The following is a 19,304-nucleotide window of genomic DNA, read 5'->3' as shown; positions in this document are numbered from 1 at the left end:
GGAAGATGACAGAAGCTTACCAAGGTCAGTCATTATGTGCTGACTTGCTCTGCATACAAGCAGGCACACAAAAGAACAGACGTGAAAAGCCATTTCGCCAGTATCTTAAGTCTAACTCATAGAGATACTTATTGTCTTATATCTTTGCCGGTCTGAAAAGTGGTTAAACGTATAGCAAAGTGATGTTTTCTGCATAACATTCTCTTAGATACACTGGGTGTTAACTTTGACATAACTAGAACATGACTCAACTTCTGTACATATAATACGTAATCACAGGCCGGATAAATCACTAAAGGTTTGAAAGCGACTAACGAGTACAGTCAGTAGTGGCAAATTCAGTGTCAAATTCCTACATAAGTGGCTGAACTTCCTTAAAACCAAATACACATCCCCTCAGGCAACAGACGATAGAATGCATCCAGTCTGTGAATTTGAAAACATAAATACTGGAAACTCATATCTGACAAACAAAAAACATGCCTGAGGTGTTACACTAAAATGTGATTAATTAGCAACTTTTCACATTTAGGCTGTGTTGTTAAATAGTGATTCGGGGGAATTGAAGAATCCTGTGATAGTCCCGAAAGGTGACTATTTCTTTTAAGGATCTTTGAAGGCCGCTCTCTCAAGAGGCAATTATTATCGCAAGAATAAAAAGGATCCCAGTCATACTCAAGGGATAATTACGCCACCTCTAAAAAAACGGGAAAAGGGGTCTGAAAGTATAGAATTTTTTTTTTTTTTGTACGTACTATGTTTCTGATGATAACACCCACTTAAAAAATGTGCAGTAATCATTTGGGATGACACTAAAGAGTCTGTGACTGAAAAAAACATGTGATGAAACTGATAAAACTATTTTGCGTCATTAAAAATATTTCCTAACACAGATATTATCTTGTTGGTGACGTTCAAATTAAGTATGAGACACAGCCAAAGCTTAAAATGGATTTACAACAGTAAAGCGGGGGTTTAAACTGTATGTAGACCTACCATATGTAATCTGAAAGGGTTTGAAAAAAGTACACACATTTATATCATATTCCCCATGTGCCATGCAACATATCCCCCCCCACACACACAATCTGGCCCTGAGACAGAAACGAATCCCCCCTAAACCTTAGTCGCCTTCCAGCTGTTTCCTTTATAATCATGACGTTGCAAATGCCATCCAGGCACGTGCAACTCATGCCCAATATCAACAAGAAGTCCATGTACATTACTGTCCCGACATTGCCATTTAATCCTGAAACCAACGGCCATTTCTGCGTCACCTCAGTCAAACAAACACCAACAAGTTGCAGCTAATCCCGAGGATGTGTATTTCGTCAAGTTAGCTACGTTGGTGGCAACAAATTAGCCTGGCGCTATTCTTCTCCGCTGAAACCGAAGGCGCGTTTAATTTAATAAAGACTTTTCCACTCATTTTAACGCTACGAATTTTAATTGTTGTTCGTGTAACACTCGACACAACACGAAGCTCTGATAAGTTTGTTGGAGGAGTCTCGTCTTGCATTTAAGACAAGACACCGGGGCTCACCTCTGAAGTTCCCAGCATCCTCTTCATCTTCTGCCCCAGCAATGGCCTCGCGCCCCCCAACGCGAACGCAGGGTTTGATAAGCCAAGCGAGGCGACAATGTAGCGTTACAGACAAACTGCTCGCTCAAGTGGAAGCGAGATTAATGCACAGCGCGGGGCGTTTGCTTTCAGATTTTCAAATTGGTAGCCGCGGCCTGTTGAGTTTGCTCACACGTGCTTCCCAAGAAAAACCTCCACTTTGGGGAAAAAACACAGAATAAAAAAAAAGGGTGTCGTGACGCTCCCACGCTGAGCAAGAGGAGGGGGAGGAGGAGGCGGCCGGAGATGGATGAAGAGGTCGACAGTGATGGTGTCCGTGATAATACAACTAGTTTGTTACCGACTTTCCGTTTGAATTTCTAATTTAAAAAAGTACCGACGTGTTGTGATTGCTAACAGTTTAACCGGGTCCACATTGCAAAGTGCGGTGCTAACTGAGCCCGTGCCGGTCGCTGTCAGTTCAGGACCACCATGACCAAATGGAAACCTAACGTTACTTTTTTTTCGAACCACGCGCGTATTTTTTTCGAGCAAAAACTGTGTACAAAGTGCGGTGACGTTTGTCATTTGTAGACGCAAACTTCGCGCGAAATCCTAACGCGGGGCTAAGTTTGCTAAGTGGACGTTCTTCTACCGGGAAGATAGTCACTCAGCGAGGCGGTGTGTCATCAGACAGCTGAGGCGAGCCCCACTGACTCACTGTCAGCGATTTGACAGCTCCTTTTGCCTGAATGAAATGAAACCCTCGAGTCCGAAAGGTCCCTCGAAAAAAAAAAGAATTACTCGAAGAAAAAAGTGTAATTTCTTACCCGACACCAACCGCGAAGTGCGAACTCCGGACGTCGACGTAGACGAAGAGTGTTATAGGCGAAGTTGTGACTGTGTTGTTAGTTGTACTCCTGCTGGCGACCACGGCGCAGCGGCGGCTCCGCTCTGCCGCTGCTTGCTGACGTGACTCTGACAACACCGCATTTGCATATTAGTGACGTCTCCTCCCATTGGAGCGCCGACAAGTTGCCAAGATTTCACCATTTCCGCGTAAAATCGAGAACCGGTTCCCACGGCGCGAGCGCTTTTGGTGCGATGCCGCTCCCGACCGGCACCGGAATGCGGCTGATTAAATCGCGCTTTTGTGCGTAAAGTCCCAGTGTTGACAAGGTGCATAAGATGGCCGCGTACGAGCCAGAGCCAATCCGGAGAGGTTTTACATTCGCACATGCACCGGAGTCTTTCCATAATGCAAACGTGACATGGGTGGGAGAGCCGCTCTCCACTGTGGGTGCATAGCGACCTCTGGTGGCTGACTGCGCAACATACCGCACAATTTGATGGCTACTCGTCCTTAATTAAAAAAAAAAGTGTGTTCATGTTAAAACTAAACAATTTGAATGCATTTTTGATGCAATGCATGTCTTGCTTTTACGAGCAGTGACCGGAGGTATTCTGGATAGGTATTCTCAATAGTTAAATTCAATATTCCTATAATTATTTTTTTTAATTGTATGTAAAATATATAATACATGATTCTGTGCAATAGTGACTACACATTATACTGTAAGTGAAACCGTCCTAGGTAGACTATACATATATAGTATATATAAACAATTACTTTTGACCCCCTTACAACCTCCACTGCAAGAGTTGGTCTGAGTCAACTGATAAGCGGTGTCTGACAAAAGCGGAAGACACTTCCAATTTTGACGTTTGATCAGTTTATTGATTTCAGAGAAAAGCATTTAAACCTCATCATCTACGCAGCAACACCTTTAGCAAACCGGAGCAGGAATGAATCCACATGTAACTCATTAAAACTCACACGTTTGAAGAGGTGGACTGCCCAAATGTCAGCCTGTGATGTACACTGAAATTTTCACATCCTTGCCTTTCACAGCAGCTATAAATAGATCTAACGGGTTCCAGCACCGTATCTGCCATTCTAATAGACATTTCCTTCTAGGGTTCACACACATTAAAAAAAATGCCATCCTTTCCACCCAGACCCTTAGTTTGACAATATTTGCATATTGAAAGTGGCTGGGCAACATTACTCAACATTTAGCCAGAGCCCTTTACAGATGAAACATTTGCCTACGGACAGAAAAGATATATGGTATGTTCTTAAAGCTGGACAAAACTCCATTTTGTGCTGCACATAAACTGGTTGATAACTAAACTGTCAAAATAGATTTCTGATTTTCCTTCTTACTTTTGTGGGAAAACTTGTCTTGTGATAAAAACATCTGTAAGGAAGCCTGCAAAAATAATAATAATAAAAAAAAAAATACACAAAATCCAAAGTCAATGCACATAGGTCTCTAAAAGTAAAAGCTTAGCACAGCATCAATTATTTACACATCATAACTTTAATAACCATTAGCCATAAGGTTCCAGAAAACATTCAAAATTATTTAAAGTCTGCCAAAAATAAAATACGTGAGCTTACTTATTGAGAATCCCATTTAAAACCACACTTGCCTGCTCTGCTTTATATATATATATATATATTTATATTAGGAACTATGTAAGACAATAGTTTACACAGTGGGATTAAGAAGAAATCATTGTCCAACAAGAAACAAATATAAAACATATCTCGTCAATCTAATTGGGTAACGAGCGGGGTGATGTTTAAGAGGTTTCATTCACACAGCTGTGACGGACGACATTCCAAGTCTGACAAACAAACAGTCCTGAGCCCATTTCAACAAGTGGTAGAGATGATGTAGTCCACTATACTTACCGCATGAATGCTTTACTCATACTTTTCAGCTCCTTTTGGGACAGTATGTTGTATCACCTAGCCCAACATGTGCATGGATCTGAATATCTAACAGAGAAAGCTCTTTGATTGCATCACAGCCTAAACGAGGTTGCTGGGACATCCATTTGTCATCGTCAATTTACTTAATAAAAATGTTGTTTCCTTAACCTAAAGCTGTTTGAGGAGATGCCTACAAAGCTTCAAAGCTGCGCTTTAATGTGGAGGTTTAACATAAAGTTCTCCCGACTGTTTCAAGGATCCAGTTCACATCAACAGCTGAGGAAAGCCAGTTGCGTGGCCTCCAATGCATGGGCCTCCCTCTAGTGACTGCTACATCGACAGTCCAGGTTCAGCTCTGGGGAGGACTGTCATCTTTGCTGAAGGGCTGCGTTGATCCAGGCTTCACCCAAGACAGCCCCGACACCTGTGTTCCCTTATGGTGATCCTCAGGGCGTCTCTACGGCAACAAAAGGCAAATTAGCAGTTGCATAACAGGAACGACTCAGCCAATCAAAACACTTATAGGTCACACACACACTCTAGCGTAAACCCAAACCTTTCGGGTTTTAATTGTGAGAGGAGAACTGCAGTAGACTGCACCGTCTTGCTTGTAAACAATCAAAACACACTGAGATGGTTAAGTTATGTAGTTGAGAGGACAATACAAATAAATAAACTTACTTTGTATGTGAACATCCGCTCTTTTGCTTCCTCGTGAACAGCTGGGTTCCATGGAGAAAAACTATGGAAGGGATACCAGTGGCCATATGAGATTGAGAGAGAACATTTTTCAAAATCGGATTACAGGGTGTGTTTTCTTGTTGTGGTGAGGGGTTGTGGAATGTTCGAATAATACCCACCTTATTGCGTAGGGATCATCTATCTTGGGATGGTCAAAAAGATGACTGTTGCATAGTTTCACACTATCCACTACTTTGCTTTTGAACAACTGCACATCCTTTTCATACCTGGAAAGAAAATAAAACAGTTAGGCTTCATGACACAATTGAGAAATGGGTTCTAATTACAACCTAAAGAAACTCCAAGCAATATTGTTGCCAAGGAGGTTAAAAGAAGTGCATATGCCTCTGGAATATGAATTGCCAAGAGAAAAATAGAGCTACATGTACAAAGCTGCGGCAGGCAGCCGGAAAGAAAAATAAATAGAAACATGGGAAATATGTCCCTTTCTATTAGAGTAAAGACCATTTCATCTTTTTTAGAATTTCATGCGCAAAGGCCTGTACACAGTAATTATCGTACATGTGGTTTATTTGAATTTATATGGTAAAAAGCAGTGACAAGGTGTGATACTGCTGCTCCATCTCATTGCATTATATTGACACGTGTCCATTATTCTTTACATTCATATCAATGAGGGTAGGTGGAATAACAAAAACTATGCAATACAAGTCAAAAGCACCACCATCTGCAGTCTCAATGACTGTACTAGTGAATCAACACCTCTCTGAAAAGGTTTCAGCAAAAGCTGACGATTATTACCTTTATGAAGGGACAATTTATTGCAGGACTGTTGTATTAGACTGCATTCATGTGGCTAGGTGTACATAATAAACTGGCAAGTGAGTGTATTTCACAGCAGACATTTTGGCATGTCAGCAGGAAAGGCTTGGGTGAAATTGAGAACAACGACAGCTGCATTCCATTTAGGTGAGCTATTTGAGGGTCCTGGTATTGCGCTCGCTGGCATGGCTTACTGGGATACATGATGGAACTGAGCTATCAATACAATCTATTTCTTCATTAGTCAAACAAACTGAATGAACAAATGTACAAATGAAATGGTATTCATGAAAGGCTTGGTAATTTATGCGTGTGTTCTGATTGTAAAAGAAAATCTTTTGAAAACGCATTATATATTGTTAAAAAGATATCCTTATTCTTCAGTAAGTTCAGACAGCACTAGGGTGGAGGAGTATCACTTTTTTATGGTTCATCTCTTGAGACACTCACAGCACAGCAGCCTCTGGGTTGAGTGGTTCGTTGGTATTGATCTTGTAGAAGATTGTACGTGCGTACATCAAGACTTGCCAGATGTGGTTGTGATTCCGTCTACAAGAATAAACACAAGCAGTTGACAGCGTCTTTAAACCTTTTTGCCAGTAATACGGGTGCATCACATGACTTGATTGTGCCCTTTTTCATGCGAGACAACTAATACTGAAAGTGTTCATTCATAACGTTGCTCTGACTGATGAAATGTATCAGAACAAATTTTGGTGTCCACTTAAAAATTCATGTTTTAAAAGAATATAGACTATATTGCATAAGCATAAAAGCAACGAGTGTACCTCCATTTGGTGAAAGCTCTTCTGACATCAAGCTCTCCAGACACAGGGTCCACGAGAGGATGGAAGACTGGGATGTCAAATACTAATTTCTGAAACAAAGCATAAGGAAGAGATGGTTGACGCATTTTTATGACCGTTATGTAAGACAAAGTGTTATTTAAAAAGATCAAGTCAACAGTCACTTGTTATGACTTTCAAGAGTCCTACTTATCATTTTATCTTTAATGGTCAACAAACTTATCTTGAAGTAATGTGTAGTTTAACAATTTAAAAATGACTGAACACATTCCCAGATGACATGATTTGTAAACAGTAAAAAAAAAAAAAAAAAAAAAAAAAGAAATACAATATACTTACAGGACAATCTCCGTCTGGATAGTTATCGGGAATATACACAGTGAATTTGAAGACTCCATCCTGGTACAAGCCATGTCTGATGAAGATGACCCCAAACCACACTAAACAATGGGACACATGGTATTTCAGAATATTTAATTCCATCAACATAGAATAACTAACCAGTGTAAATGCACATAACAATTAGCTTTAATGTAGTTATATTTTGGTTTACAAAGTAGATGTTCAACATTCATGAAGGAATCCACAAGTAGCTTTTTATCAGTGCATAAAGGCATGTACTTCTAAAGAGAAGGGCCTTACTTAGTGCCGATTTGTAGGATGGCTGGACATAAATTCCAGGGAGTTTCTGCTTGATCACCAGTGTGCTGTAGGTCACATGACAAGAAGTCAGACCAATACAAAAGGGATAGAAACATCCATGGAAGGTATTTTCTTCTTGGGTACAAGACTACAGTGATACTTTGAACCATATGCTGACAGTTGTCCAATACTTACAACTCAGCCAGCAGAGAGTACTCCAAGTAAAAGGGACCATAGGAGGCGTGTGTGCCATTGGCTGACTGGACTGGGGTGCCCATTGACGCAGGTTTGGTGATCGGGGTTGCATTCTTAGGAATGGGTGGGAGCTGCTTTTTGCCAAAGGGCAGTCGGGCTGGGCTGGCTCTCTGCTCCCCGTGCCCACTCTGTTCCTCGCTGTCAGTTCTCTGCTGTTTTGAAGGAGAAATATAACAGGAATCTCAAAACATCATGTCGGTCATTAGGGAAGTTAACCATTTGACCCATTATGCACACTCAGGAGTAGACCAATGTGCCCAAGTTCACCATGTGCTGTGACCAAACTCTCCGGTTACACTGACCATCTGGTTTGCAGTGTATCAGGAAGCAATGTCTAGACGAGGGCAAATACTTCCAAGGACAGCGATCATTTTATGTTATTAGTGCTGTTCAAAATGGTAATAGTAACAGTACAGCGTCACTGTTCACTGAGCACACAGTAGCTGGATGCCAGGAATGAATCAGAGAGCCACAACTCTGCTGATGACTACTACGAGTATGCCAGGAATGCTCACAGTTAATTGTGTGCTAATGCATGAGATGTAGCCAGCATTTTCATTGAAGTCAGACTTGCCCACATAATGTTTGAAATGCCCCAGTGACAAGGCAGGAAAAAAATTAACTCACACCCATGCTCAAGGTACATTGTTTGCCTCCTCCCTACCTCACTCGGGTTGCACAAGTTTACTAAAATGTCCCTCCCCTCCCCTTTGTTTGTGGAAAATCAGTCTAGCACTGTTTGACTGTACTAAACAACTAACACAAGTAAGTTTGTACTGAGAGACAGAATAGAGAAAGTGGAGAACACCCTCAACTTAATTATTAATTCCCCATTTACTGAGTTTCCGCGGAAAATACATACAAGTGGAAACAGGTGCAGATGAAGGTTGCTCACAAATAAAATTGCTGTGCTCAAACAAATACTGTTAGAGAACAAAGTATTAAACAGATAATTAAGGCCGCTTGGTGTGATTGAAGGTGATAATATTCTGATTAATTGGGAGAGAGAACATCACAATCCCGTGGCACAAGTCAGCTAATCTCGGCATGGGACACTATGGAAATTTCATGTCAAGATTATCCTGGCCAAAATAATTGCGATATTCGTGATGTTATCTTATCCCAAAAATCATCTAAATATGCTTAAAACTCTGAAATCATTTTACATTTTGTTAATTTTTATTGCATCACAGATAAGATTTAAAAGGGATGAAATCATCTTAAATAAGATGTACGAGATTAAATATAAGTTAGAAGTCAGTCGTGACGATATTTAAGACTACCCTGACAACGGAAATTCATCACAATCAACTAATGATTATTATGAGTGTCTTATATCGCGATAAAAATCCTATATCATCCCATCCATAGTTTCATCTCCCCTGGTTTTTCCAACAAACATACTAATTTTTACAAATGATGCTATAAGACCTTTGGAGGAATCTCTTAACTAAGTCAGCAGGCATATGATCATCTTAAGATCAATATAAAATATTTTTATCTGGACAGTGAAAGAGTGAAGCATACGATCATGTTCTTGAAAATGAAAAGTAGTTGAATGTTTAGTCTGTCATGTGCAAATTGCGGTTCAATGTTTAACTTTACCTTACGACTTGTGTTGGCAGACATGCTCCAGAAGGGGTTTAGGTTCATTACTCATTCAGAGGTTCGGATTGGTGTCCCTCTTTCTATGTAGGTCCCACGACAAGTGCTGTCGGGGCCATCCACTGCTGTGATGGAGAAGGGGGGATTTAAAAAAAAAAAAGACACTTGAAACGATGAAGTGACTGCTGATGCAATTCAGGTCAAATACACACTTGTAAACAGACACACACACAAGTTCTTAATGTCGATCAAATGTCATCTAACGTAAGCCAACACTTAAAATTAAAAAGTCCTAACGTTAAGCGCTGACGGTACAACGTGACAATCGTTCAGCTATAACTCTGCGCAGGTCTGAAACGAGGGATTGTTTGGGGATAGCTTAGCTTCATGCTAACATGGCTACGTTATGCTAGCAGCTGTATTGTGGTTGACGCTCAAAAAGTCGGTCGTTCATTTATGCAGGCTTGCTATATGGTGGCAACAGTAGAGATCGGTGTTTTAATTTAAATACAATGCTGTTAATATCGTGACATTTCTGACAGGATATCGAGCTATCGTGTCATTCACCGTAACAGTGCTAACGTTACGTTAGCAAACGATATTGACCTACATTTAGTTAAGTCTAACTAAATTAACTTTGTCTGACAATTGGATATCTGACTAAATACTCCTTCGAGGCGTAAGGCTATTTAAAGTCAATGCCAACACATTGACGTTGTCTCACCTGCTTGCTTTATCTCGTTTAAGGTTATATATAGCATTAGCGTAATATGCTACCTTTTGGCGTTGCAAACAAATTGACTAACGTTAATTCTTTAATTTTAGCCCTTGCGTTTAAGAAAGCTTTGCGATGTAACTTACCGTGTTTGTTATATAGCTGTACAAGTCCCTTTAAACAGAGATGTTAACGTGTGTCCCGGTGTAATTTTCACAGAAACTGCTCAGCTGCTCGCCATTGCTTTGGGTGTCATTCCGGCTAACCAGCTAACATGGGCTAGCTAAATAATTTGACAGACACATACACATACGGGAGTTTGGGTCAATCTACATTGGATGGGCGTTTCTTTGTATTAATGTAGCTTTTCATTGGTCTACGGGGTGAACATTCTCGCATTTGATTCGCTGCCGATTCCATCACGTGAAAGGAAAAAAGTAGCTGATGGGAGACTGTTTTGCTGTCAATCAAACGGAAAGTACCGTTGTTTTTGTGAATAAAAAGAACGAAAAAACAAAATTTGATTTCATTTTATCTTAACAGCAGACATTTGTCTTGTAATAGCAGGAAAAACACTGATGGAACTTATTGAACATTGAACATTATTGGCATTGAACCTAGCACATTTAAGAAGAATGCAGTTTTGGTGGTGTTATTGATTACACCTGTGCTTCTTCTAATATGAAATGTCACGATATCTGCTGTGAAAAAGTTCTGTTGGTTTATTATCTATCACCCCGTGACCACCCTGTCAGGTTGACCATGTTTTAATTGATTGGCTTAGAAAAAGTTAAGTTATTAAAAGTCTGTTATGTCTGTTTTAATAGCTAATTAATTTCCCCCAAATTGTATTGACCCATTTGAAAAAAATAAGTCTTGCTGTTTTCTTCTGGATGGTCAATTTTGAACTATTGCACTTTTTTATCATATGGGCTTCATTGGGTGTTATATACAGTAGAGCTACCAATTAAAACATTTAATATCCTGTTAAAGTCTAACTATGAAATCTTTTCTGTCTTGTATGAAAAGGAGATTTTATTTTATAAAAAGAGCTTTTTGACAGAGAGGATTGCACATTCAGTCAATCTGATCACTGTGTTCTTTTGTTCTTTTTCTATTTCTTTTTTGATGCATATTTTCATCTTTTACATTATCTGTTCAGTTTCCCTGCAAACGTGCTTCAGGGCATTTTGATAAATATAAAAATAAAACACACTTTTCTCTTGCCTTAATTTGAATGTGTCCGTGTACTGCACTGCAAAAGTCCCTTGAGGGGAAGGAGCATCCAAGCCATCTGTTTCACACATTTCTTTAGTTTTGACCACGCTTCATTGGCAGTTCATTCTGCTGATTGATTGATTTCCTAACAATTACCCCTAATTATTTTTCTGGGTGAGGAAAAAAAACTAATTTAATGCATGGGTGACTGCATTAATTGGGAGAAATGACATTGTCCAAGTTTCAGAGTAAATACAAATTATTGACTCCATTATTATTATCTGATTGTATATTGTTCCAAGTACACTTCACTGACAAAGGTAATTAGTGTCCTGCTTCTTTATTGGGGCAGCCAACAACACAAGGTCACCATCACTCTTTTGACATGTACAAATCAAAGACCACCTCAAAACAAATAAGTTTATGCCTGATTTGCCTTCATCGACATTGAGATAAACTGTCTGACACAAACAAGGGTGCAAATATCCACACCACTGCTTTCGTAATGAGTTTTTTCCCCGTCTTTGACATTGATTTTTTTTATCCCATCAACTATTGTGACCTTGTTTGGTCAAACAGATCTACTAATGAATGTAATTAAACTGAGGAGATTGGATTAACAAATTGAATATGTGACCTGTTGGAGCTGGATTGTCTTTTATACTGGACTTTCTACAGTAACTGCTATTGGGAGGAGGTCAAAGAACATTCCCTTTCAATTAAGTTTGATTAAAATAATAGTAAAGTTTAAAGAAGCACTGTATTGACATTACTAAGGTGCAGCTTGAAGCTACCCTACAGCAAATCTAGTGCACACATTTGAATAGAAGGCATCAGCATCATATCCCTTTTTATGTTTGCCATGTAGCTCAATGATGTAATAAGATATTTTTTCATCTGATTGTTCCTGAAAGATTTATAGATTGTGGCTTTCAGCCGCATTTTCCAGCTACCTTCAAGCTGGAATTCAAATTTAACGTGAAATATGTTCCCTTCTTTCGGTCGGTGTCTTCAGAGAATTTAAGGCCCACTGATTCAGGTCCCCAATGTGGTTTAAATGACAGTTAAAATTTACAATTGGCGATCCCTGGTGAAAGCTGTCTTGACAGCATAGACATAAAAAAGTGGAAAAAATATGAATCCACATAGATAATATGCAATAACAATGTTAGTTTGAATAAAGAAAGTCAAATCTAGATTCAAATGTAATATTCATTTTAGAAATATGAACAACAAGGGAGTAAAGGGTAAAAAAAACCCCAGCCAAACCCTTCATATAGCAATAGTCTTCCTTTATCCCCGAGGCTATGGCCTGGCTAAAACCTCAATGCAGCAATTATTTGCTGTAATGACTGCAGTTCAAATAAGCCTGGAGATTTTATTAAACCAAATGAGAGAATCATCGGTGTATTATCACCTTGTGATTGACAGTGACAAGTGTTGGGCAGGCTCGGATGTGAGCATGATGAAGAAGCTCTTGGCAAAGCTCTCGATAATGTTACCCCTGATAAAGTTTCCAGGAAAACCTCGGCCAACAAATGGAGAGGGGAAAGCTCCACGCATATTAATTCTAATTGTCAGATCCCTCCAGTGGGGGGAGAGGGGGTAATCTGGCCGGCTGCCCCTCCGCTCACTGAGTGGCATTTTACACAACTAATGAAAAAGAAATCCATTGTGCTGATCATATGCATAGATTTCACTCCATAATAACGATGAAATAGAAATATTCATAATAAAAAGTAAAGGTCACTCGCTGCTGCAGCTAAGCTTCCTAAGCTGCAATCTTTGCAATAGCAGTTGTCAGGTTATAGCGATAAAATAGGAAAAAAGGGAGAGACGTCAAGTTTTAACCCCGCGGAGGCCAAGAGGTGAGACAACGCGACCGTGCGACACTACGACATACATGTAGCTCTTTCATCATTTGTTTGTCTTTCTCTCCCACCAAACAGTGCAGGTGTCTGCTCAAAGATGGATCCCACAGGTCAGGCTCCTCCGGCGTCCAACGGAGGGGTTAAAGGTCAGTCACACAGTTGTGATTTACATAGTTCTCTCTGACGTACAGCACCGAAGGTAGTGTCTACAATCCTCTGGGATTTGTCTAGTCTAGTTAATAAAATACACGGAAATATGAGCAGCCACCTCCCCTCTCTTCAGCACACCCAACCTGCCTATCTCCGTATGTAGGTCACCTGGGCTTCTTCAGTGCATATGAGCAGTAGGAGCGGTGGAGAGAGGCATATCTCACCTCCGAACGACATTCACAGCCTTATTATTGCCCACTGCGACTTCCCCGCGCTGAGCCCCCCGTCTTCATATGCATCATACATTGGCATTTATTAGTGCCATGCACTAAGTACAGGCCATGTTATTGCATTTGAATATCAGCTCCTAGCCACATTCGTGGGCCGTGGAAATATATTAAGATGAAGCAATCTCATTTAATAACACCCAAACTAATAAAAGGAGAGCAGATTGGAAATTAAATTTATGAATATTGCTCGGCAGTAGGAGTTATCCCCAAAAAAAGCTCAACGCGGTCTGTCAGATATTTCTCTACCTGTAAGACCAGGTGAGAAATTTCTGACACTTTCTCAGGGTTGTGTCGAGGTAGGTATTTCAGTCCTTCCGTTCAAAAGTAGAAAGCCATACTGTCGGCTACTTCACTCTGCACAGGAATGATGTGATCATCATCATTCCCCATATGGCGACTAGTCTTTATTAAGCATAATGCTGCTCAGTTTGAGTAATCATCATTTCTCCCTCTTGTTAAACTGAGGGTGTACATCTTGGATACAGTTAGAAAGCACCATACCATAAAAATTATATTAAGTGACAGTGACAAAATATTTTAAATGTACCTGGCCAGCTATTTGAAAAGCCCCTTTTTCCCTTTAAAAAGAAGAAGAGAAAAAAAAAGCTTTCTGAGGTGGCATTCATCCAACAGCAGTCATATCAGTCTGTGCCAGAGCTCAAATTATGGAATGCCACTTCTTCACTTTACTGACTCCGCTTCACACAAGCCCCCGTAATTTCCCCCCTTGTGTCGTTGATGGACAACATTCTGTTGGTCAGTGTTTCACTGTTGTGTACATGTGTGTGTGCATGTGTGTGTGTGTGTGTGTGTGTGTGTGTGTGAGAGAGAGAGAGAGAGAGAGAGAGAGAGAGAGAGAGAGAGAGAGAGAGAGAGAGTGAATGTGTACAGAAGTCGTTTGCCAAGACATCCGACGGGCCCGGTCCATCTGTGTGTAAATGTTGACTCCCGATGGAGCTGTGACTGTCACTCATTGGCCGGCCGGTGTAGTGCCAGGCATTGATCGCTACATATATCTTGCTCTGTACTTCCCAAACCTTCATCAACAGATGTGGCTGCAGAATTGATTAGCAGCAAGTCAATGACCAAATCTCTTTGGAAACATTTTTTATTTATGTGTGTGTTTATGTGGATAGCTTAGAGGGCCATTAGCGGGATTACCTTTGAGGCTTGGCTGAACAACAGATGTTCAAGGACGACTCAATCAATTTGACTTACAAGAGGCTGCAGTTGGCGGAAACAAGTGATAAGTCTGTAAGGTGGGGGGGGACGGGGGTTAAATAAAAACAGTTCTGCACAGGTAAAGAGGGACAGCAGAATTAGACCTACACTGGGTCCATTATTTAGAGTAAAATGTCTAAAAGGTTCTGTAAGATTAGAACCCACCGTTAATTAATTGAAATGCTCTTAACGTTTATAAAATGTCCAAAAAGATTTGGTGTTGCCATTTTAGCTGTAGACTGCTTTAAACCCATTTCAATTATTACTTCTACAGGCTTAATTAACTTAAACTCATTACTTAAACTCACCCTTTGTTATATACAAATAAAGGTGATCATTTTATTAAAGTAAACATTCTGAAGAACTATGAATCATATTTGTTTTGGTGCTGAAAATCCACAATAATTTAGCCTAGTCATTACTCAAATAGAGCTAGTTTGGCCATTTAATATGACAAATATATATACAGCACAAAATATGTTTAAAAAATGGATTTCAGCCCAAGCAAAACTGCATGTCAGTAAAACACTTTCAATACAAGCTGTGCCAGCCTCCAGAAAGGCCTGTTTTAATTTGTGTCGAGTAGTGCATTCAATTATCCAAGCATCTATATTGAATTCAAATTAATTTTTGATATGGATATTTTTTTTTAATTATATTTAAATAATCTCGATTCAGCAAGAAATGTATTATTTCTCGGAGAAGATCATGTTCTTTCATTCTTTGCAATTTTCCCCTTTCCTCTCATGAGTCAAATAGTGAATAAAATGCGTTGCAGACACTCACGATCTGCCTTTCAAGTCAATGCTTATGCTTCCTTATCTGCAAACTTATTAAAATTAAGTCAGAACACAAAATGGTATTTAAAAAGTTTAAGTGAAACAATTTGCATTGGGAGTGTGTGGAAATGCTAATGCTTTCTTTCACTAAGCCTCACAATCACTGTCATCCATTTCGAGCTCTGATTGTTTTCCACATGGATGCCTTCATTCATTATTGCAAAATTATAAACATAAAGAAGATCTCTGTATTAATATTTCTGCTTTTTGTAAAAGCTCAATCAACCGTAATGTTCTAATTTTTTCTCGGCGAATCTCATTTTATATTATCTCACTACTCAAGGAATGGATGTCCCAGAAGGGATTTATTTCATTTATCAGGATTATTGAATTAAATTAAACTAGACACTTACCGCAAGCTGAACAGAGGTACCTTATCCACTTAAAAGGTAGGCCTGCTCTTCACTGCTATTTAGGCAAACACATTAGGCAGCAAATGCCTTTTGTTGGCGGAGCCTTGGTTACTGCATAATTCATTTGTTCATTAAGGAAAAGCATTGGAAGTGCTTGAGGTAAGTGGGAAAAGGTCATGTATTGAATGGATCTTTAATTAAGCTACTTTACAACCACAGTTACACGACTGATGACACATGCATCATGTTTGTTTACATGCAGTATTAGAGTGTGGAAAGACAATAAGTGAAAAAGAGCTGGCTGAAGTTGATACAAATATTTTTTAAATCAATATAATGACCTCCAAAAACAAAAAAAGTTTATCTATAAGTTATAAGAGATGTTACTTTTTTGTCTATAGTATGCATTTGAGTTCAGGATCATTTTACATATAATTTCAGGTTTCTTTCTTCTCTCTTTCACATGCAGGAATCGCATAAAATACTTTACTAAGAACGTGAGACTGGAGAGCATGCTATTCTTGTGTCCAGCAGCAGATGGCAGGCTGTTTCCACTAATGAACCAACCTTTTCCAACACAAGCACATGCTGAACTTCTGTACCCCCGCCGCCGCGATGGTGGCTTCCCAGACCTCGTTGCTCTTTGCCTGTGCAATGCATTCCCCCCATTAAAAAGGCATTTTTAAAGCCGACACCAGCGCTATAACAATCATCTCCCAAAGCCAAACCTCCACACCCGGGAGCTCGGCACTGCCACACAGGCAGACATGTGGCGGCTGCCGCAAACAAAGGCCCCCGTACTCTCTCCTCCCCATTCCTCTTCCCTAAGCTTCCACATGGTTACAGGCCGCCCTGCCAGGGGCAATTACACCCACAGCCCAGTGTGTGAGGTCTCACAGAGACCCCAATCACCACTAACAAGATCAAGGCTAACTCCTGATCACATGCACAGTGTACAAACACACATACACCTGCACATGTGTATGCAAACAGCCTGCCCCCCTTCCCTCTCTAACCAACCTCTCTCTCTCACTCTCTCTCTCTCGTCCTCTGTCTGGCACGCTCTGAAATCATAACACATTTTGAGTGGCTGTGGAAAGTATATGGCTTCTTTTTTTTTTTTTTTTTTTAAGAGCAACAAAAATAACAGGGTGACAATCACGCTCTCAGACGTGGCTGTCTCATTTCACTGTATGTCATTAAGTTCAGGACTTTGTCTCGGTGACACCGCTGCAGAAATACATCAACATATTTCATTGTTATACATGAAACCATTTTTTTTCCGATTTGGATTTAGCACTCGCATGACTAGCTGACACCAAAAAAAGACACGACCATGCGGGGTAGGGTTCGGTTTTTAGCCGCACTTTCTTATGCTGGAGTATTTAAAAATGCTATATTATGACCCCTCTCTAAACTATAACGCATCTGATCTGCAAACAATGTCACCATGCTGCCCATGGAGTAATTGTGCCACTCCCCGCCGTGTAACAAGCAACATTTGTTTAAAGCAAGTTGTCCCGAAGCAGTTGGTGTCACTTTTTCCAAACGCGATAGGAAGGACGCCCTTTCATCTGTCGCATCTCAACATTCACCGCTGGTAAGAATGGCAGTGTATATTTTACCCTGCTTATCAGGCTGACCGGTTAGAGACACCGTACCTCCGTGCCCCGACGCAGCCATCAATACCCACGAGGCCGTGTGTCATGCGGCAAACAGCCCGAGCGGAGGTTCACATGCCTCCTATGATACCTCAGTGAGAGCCCGCGCTTCATGTCCTCACACCGAGCGCTGATGTGGCAGCTTGCTAAATAATTTGTGCTTCTTTACCAGGGTCATTGGATAGAGAATCTGGCCGTTGAATAATTAATCGAGACACAATCAAGGCAGCCTACTTCTGTTTCCTCCACCGTTTGAGCCAGATCGTCTGCCACTTCCCCTCCCTCCGCCGTCATTCCGTGCTAAGTCGCCGTCTAATTCATCTGCGTTGGATTCTCATCACGATATTTCTGTAGGCAGACTGGTGTTAGGAAGAGCCTGTCCTGAGCGTGACCTACAGTGATCCCAAAAAAAGAAAAACCACACAGCCGCAGAATCTATTTTCATTTTGTGGATAAAAATAAAACAAAAGCCTATTACCGCCGTGGCTTTGTTTAGCTACATAATTGCTTTTCATTATTCAGTGCACAATTGATACCCACAGTGTAGGTTGAAAGAGACGCAGTTGTTCATGTGCAGCTGGAAATTAGATCTTTTATTGATACTGCTGCTGTGTCTCTGATCTGATCCTTACAAATGCTGAGTGATAAAACTGGAGCCTGATTGTCTGTCTGTCTCTGTGAATACTAATGCCACTCTTCCAGACTGTTATGTGGGCTCATGGTAGCCTCGAGGTTGGAGAAGCAGACTTGTTACTGAAGTATTTCCCACTCACTCAAACTGGCTTCAAAATCTGGGGCAGGCAAAGTTATGCAAATCATCACGCTCACGTTAAGAAACTGTTGGAAAATGAGTGTATTCGCTTTCTGACGGAGAGTTAGAGGAGAAGATCAATACCACTCTTGTGTCTGTAAATATAGGGCTACGATTTTTAAACTTTACTTAGCACAAAAACTTACTATCAGCAGCACTACATCTAATTCATTCACACATTATTGTGTGTTAGTTGTTAGTGTAAAGTGTAAAATTAATTAATGTCCTATTTTACAGGGTGTTATGACTATTATTTCGGTTGCTGGGCAACCATCAGAGACGGGAAGTTACTGCTCTTAGCAAAATTGTCAATTTTACCCTTCTAGTTAATTAGTGAGCTTTTGTTATCTGCCAACAGAGCCATGCTAGCAGTTTCCCCCTACTTCCATTATTTGTGCTAAGCTAAGCTAACCATCTGCTAGCTCTGGACAGACACAAGAAAGCAAAGCATTTCTCAAAATACTATTGTTTCAAATACCACGGTTCCTTAAGCAGCAGGATTGTCATAGCTCTGGGCATGATATCCTGAAAAAGTGTGAATGCAGATTGCAATCTTTCCCTAGATAAACATACAGTAGGCTATGAAAAAAAACAACATACAAATCAGGCATCTTTATTCAAATGCCTCACAGTGCCGTGAAAGGCCCCAGAGGGAATCACACTTCTAAATCTGGCAGTTTGCGAGGGAAATCATCATTTGGAAATCAGATACCAACAGCCAGACCCATGTCAATGAGGCGTAGCTGCATCATTTTAGCCCCGAGAACCAAGACTCTGATTCCTGCGTGTGAATTCCACAAATACTTTCCCATCACTGCAGATCCCACTCACACTTAGCCGTCCCTGTGCTCATCGCTGATAGATTTCCACATGTATGTTAATCCTTATTTTGCCCATCTTTGGTCGTTTCATGGAGAAGTGGTGTGTGTGTGTGTCCAGTACTTGAGGATCGTACGCCAACATGGTCGTCCCTTCAGAGCAGCCACGAGGGGATGGGGGA

The 19,304-nt window shown here is 40.5% G+C and overlaps 2 protein-coding genes across 5 annotated transcripts in view; both read right to left on the bottom strand.

Annotated features, from left to right (window-relative positions):
- chd9 (chromodomain helicase DNA binding protein 9) overlaps positions 1-2,538 on the bottom strand; it is a 64,098-nt gene extending 61,560 nt beyond the window's left edge. Inside the window, exon 1 of one of the 2 annotated variants that reach the window (XM_084013864.1) lies at positions 2,392-2,538. The gene's annotated coding sequence lies outside the window, so the exon portion shown is untranslated. The remainder of the gene's footprint in view (positions 1-2,391) is intronic. The other variant, XM_084013863.1, reaches the window with a different exon arrangement.
- Positions 2,539-3,277: 739 nt separating this feature from the next.
- Positions 3,278-10,194, bottom strand: aktip (akt interacting protein). Of its 3 annotated transcripts, none has more exons than XM_084017403.1 (10): positions 10,037-10,194; positions 9,176-9,300; positions 7,511-7,722; positions 7,316-7,380; positions 7,013-7,113; positions 6,656-6,744; positions 6,318-6,416; positions 5,204-5,311; positions 5,025-5,085; positions 3,278-4,800 (listed from the first exon to the last, which is right to left on the bottom strand). In XM_084017403.1, the coding sequence occupies exons 2-10, from the start codon at positions 9,221-9,223 to the stop codon at positions 4,693-4,695; spliced, it is 891 nt and encodes a 296-aa protein (XP_083873529.1). In that variant the 5' UTR covers positions 9,224-9,300; positions 10,037-10,194; the 3' UTR covers positions 3,278-4,692. The 3 variants fall into 3 exon arrangements, with proteins under 3 accessions (XP_083873529.1, XP_083873531.1, XP_083873530.1); XM_084017405.1 differs by having other exon boundaries at positions 7,511-7,719; XM_084017404.1 differs by having other exon boundaries at positions 9,176-9,297; positions 10,037-10,161.
- Positions 10,195-19,304: the final 9,110 nt, after the last annotated feature.

The sequence above is a fragment of the Eutrigla gurnardus genome (genome assembly GCF_963514095.1).
Source record: "Eutrigla gurnardus genome assembly, chromosome: 1".
In the NCBI taxonomy this organism is placed as follows: domain Eukaryota; kingdom Metazoa; phylum Chordata; class Actinopteri; order Perciformes; family Triglidae; genus Eutrigla; species Eutrigla gurnardus.
Note: the sequence above shows the minus strand (reverse complement) of the source record. Positions and strands in the feature narration are given on the sequence as shown.

Bases quoted from the DNA above. Each gene is read 5' to 3' on its own strand.
- aktip (XM_084017403.1), bottom strand. From the start codon at position 9,223: ATGAACCTAAACCCCTTCTGGAGCATGTCTGCCAACACAAGTCGTAAG. The intron at 7,114-7,315 runs GTAAGGCCCTTC...CCCATTGTTTAG, and splicing joins ATCCTACAAATCGGCACTAA to TGTGGTTTGGGGTCATCTTC. The intron at 5,312-6,317 runs GTGAGTGTCTCA...TTTTCTTTCCAG, and splicing joins AACCCAGAGGCTGCTGTGCT to GTATGAAAAGGATGTGCAGT.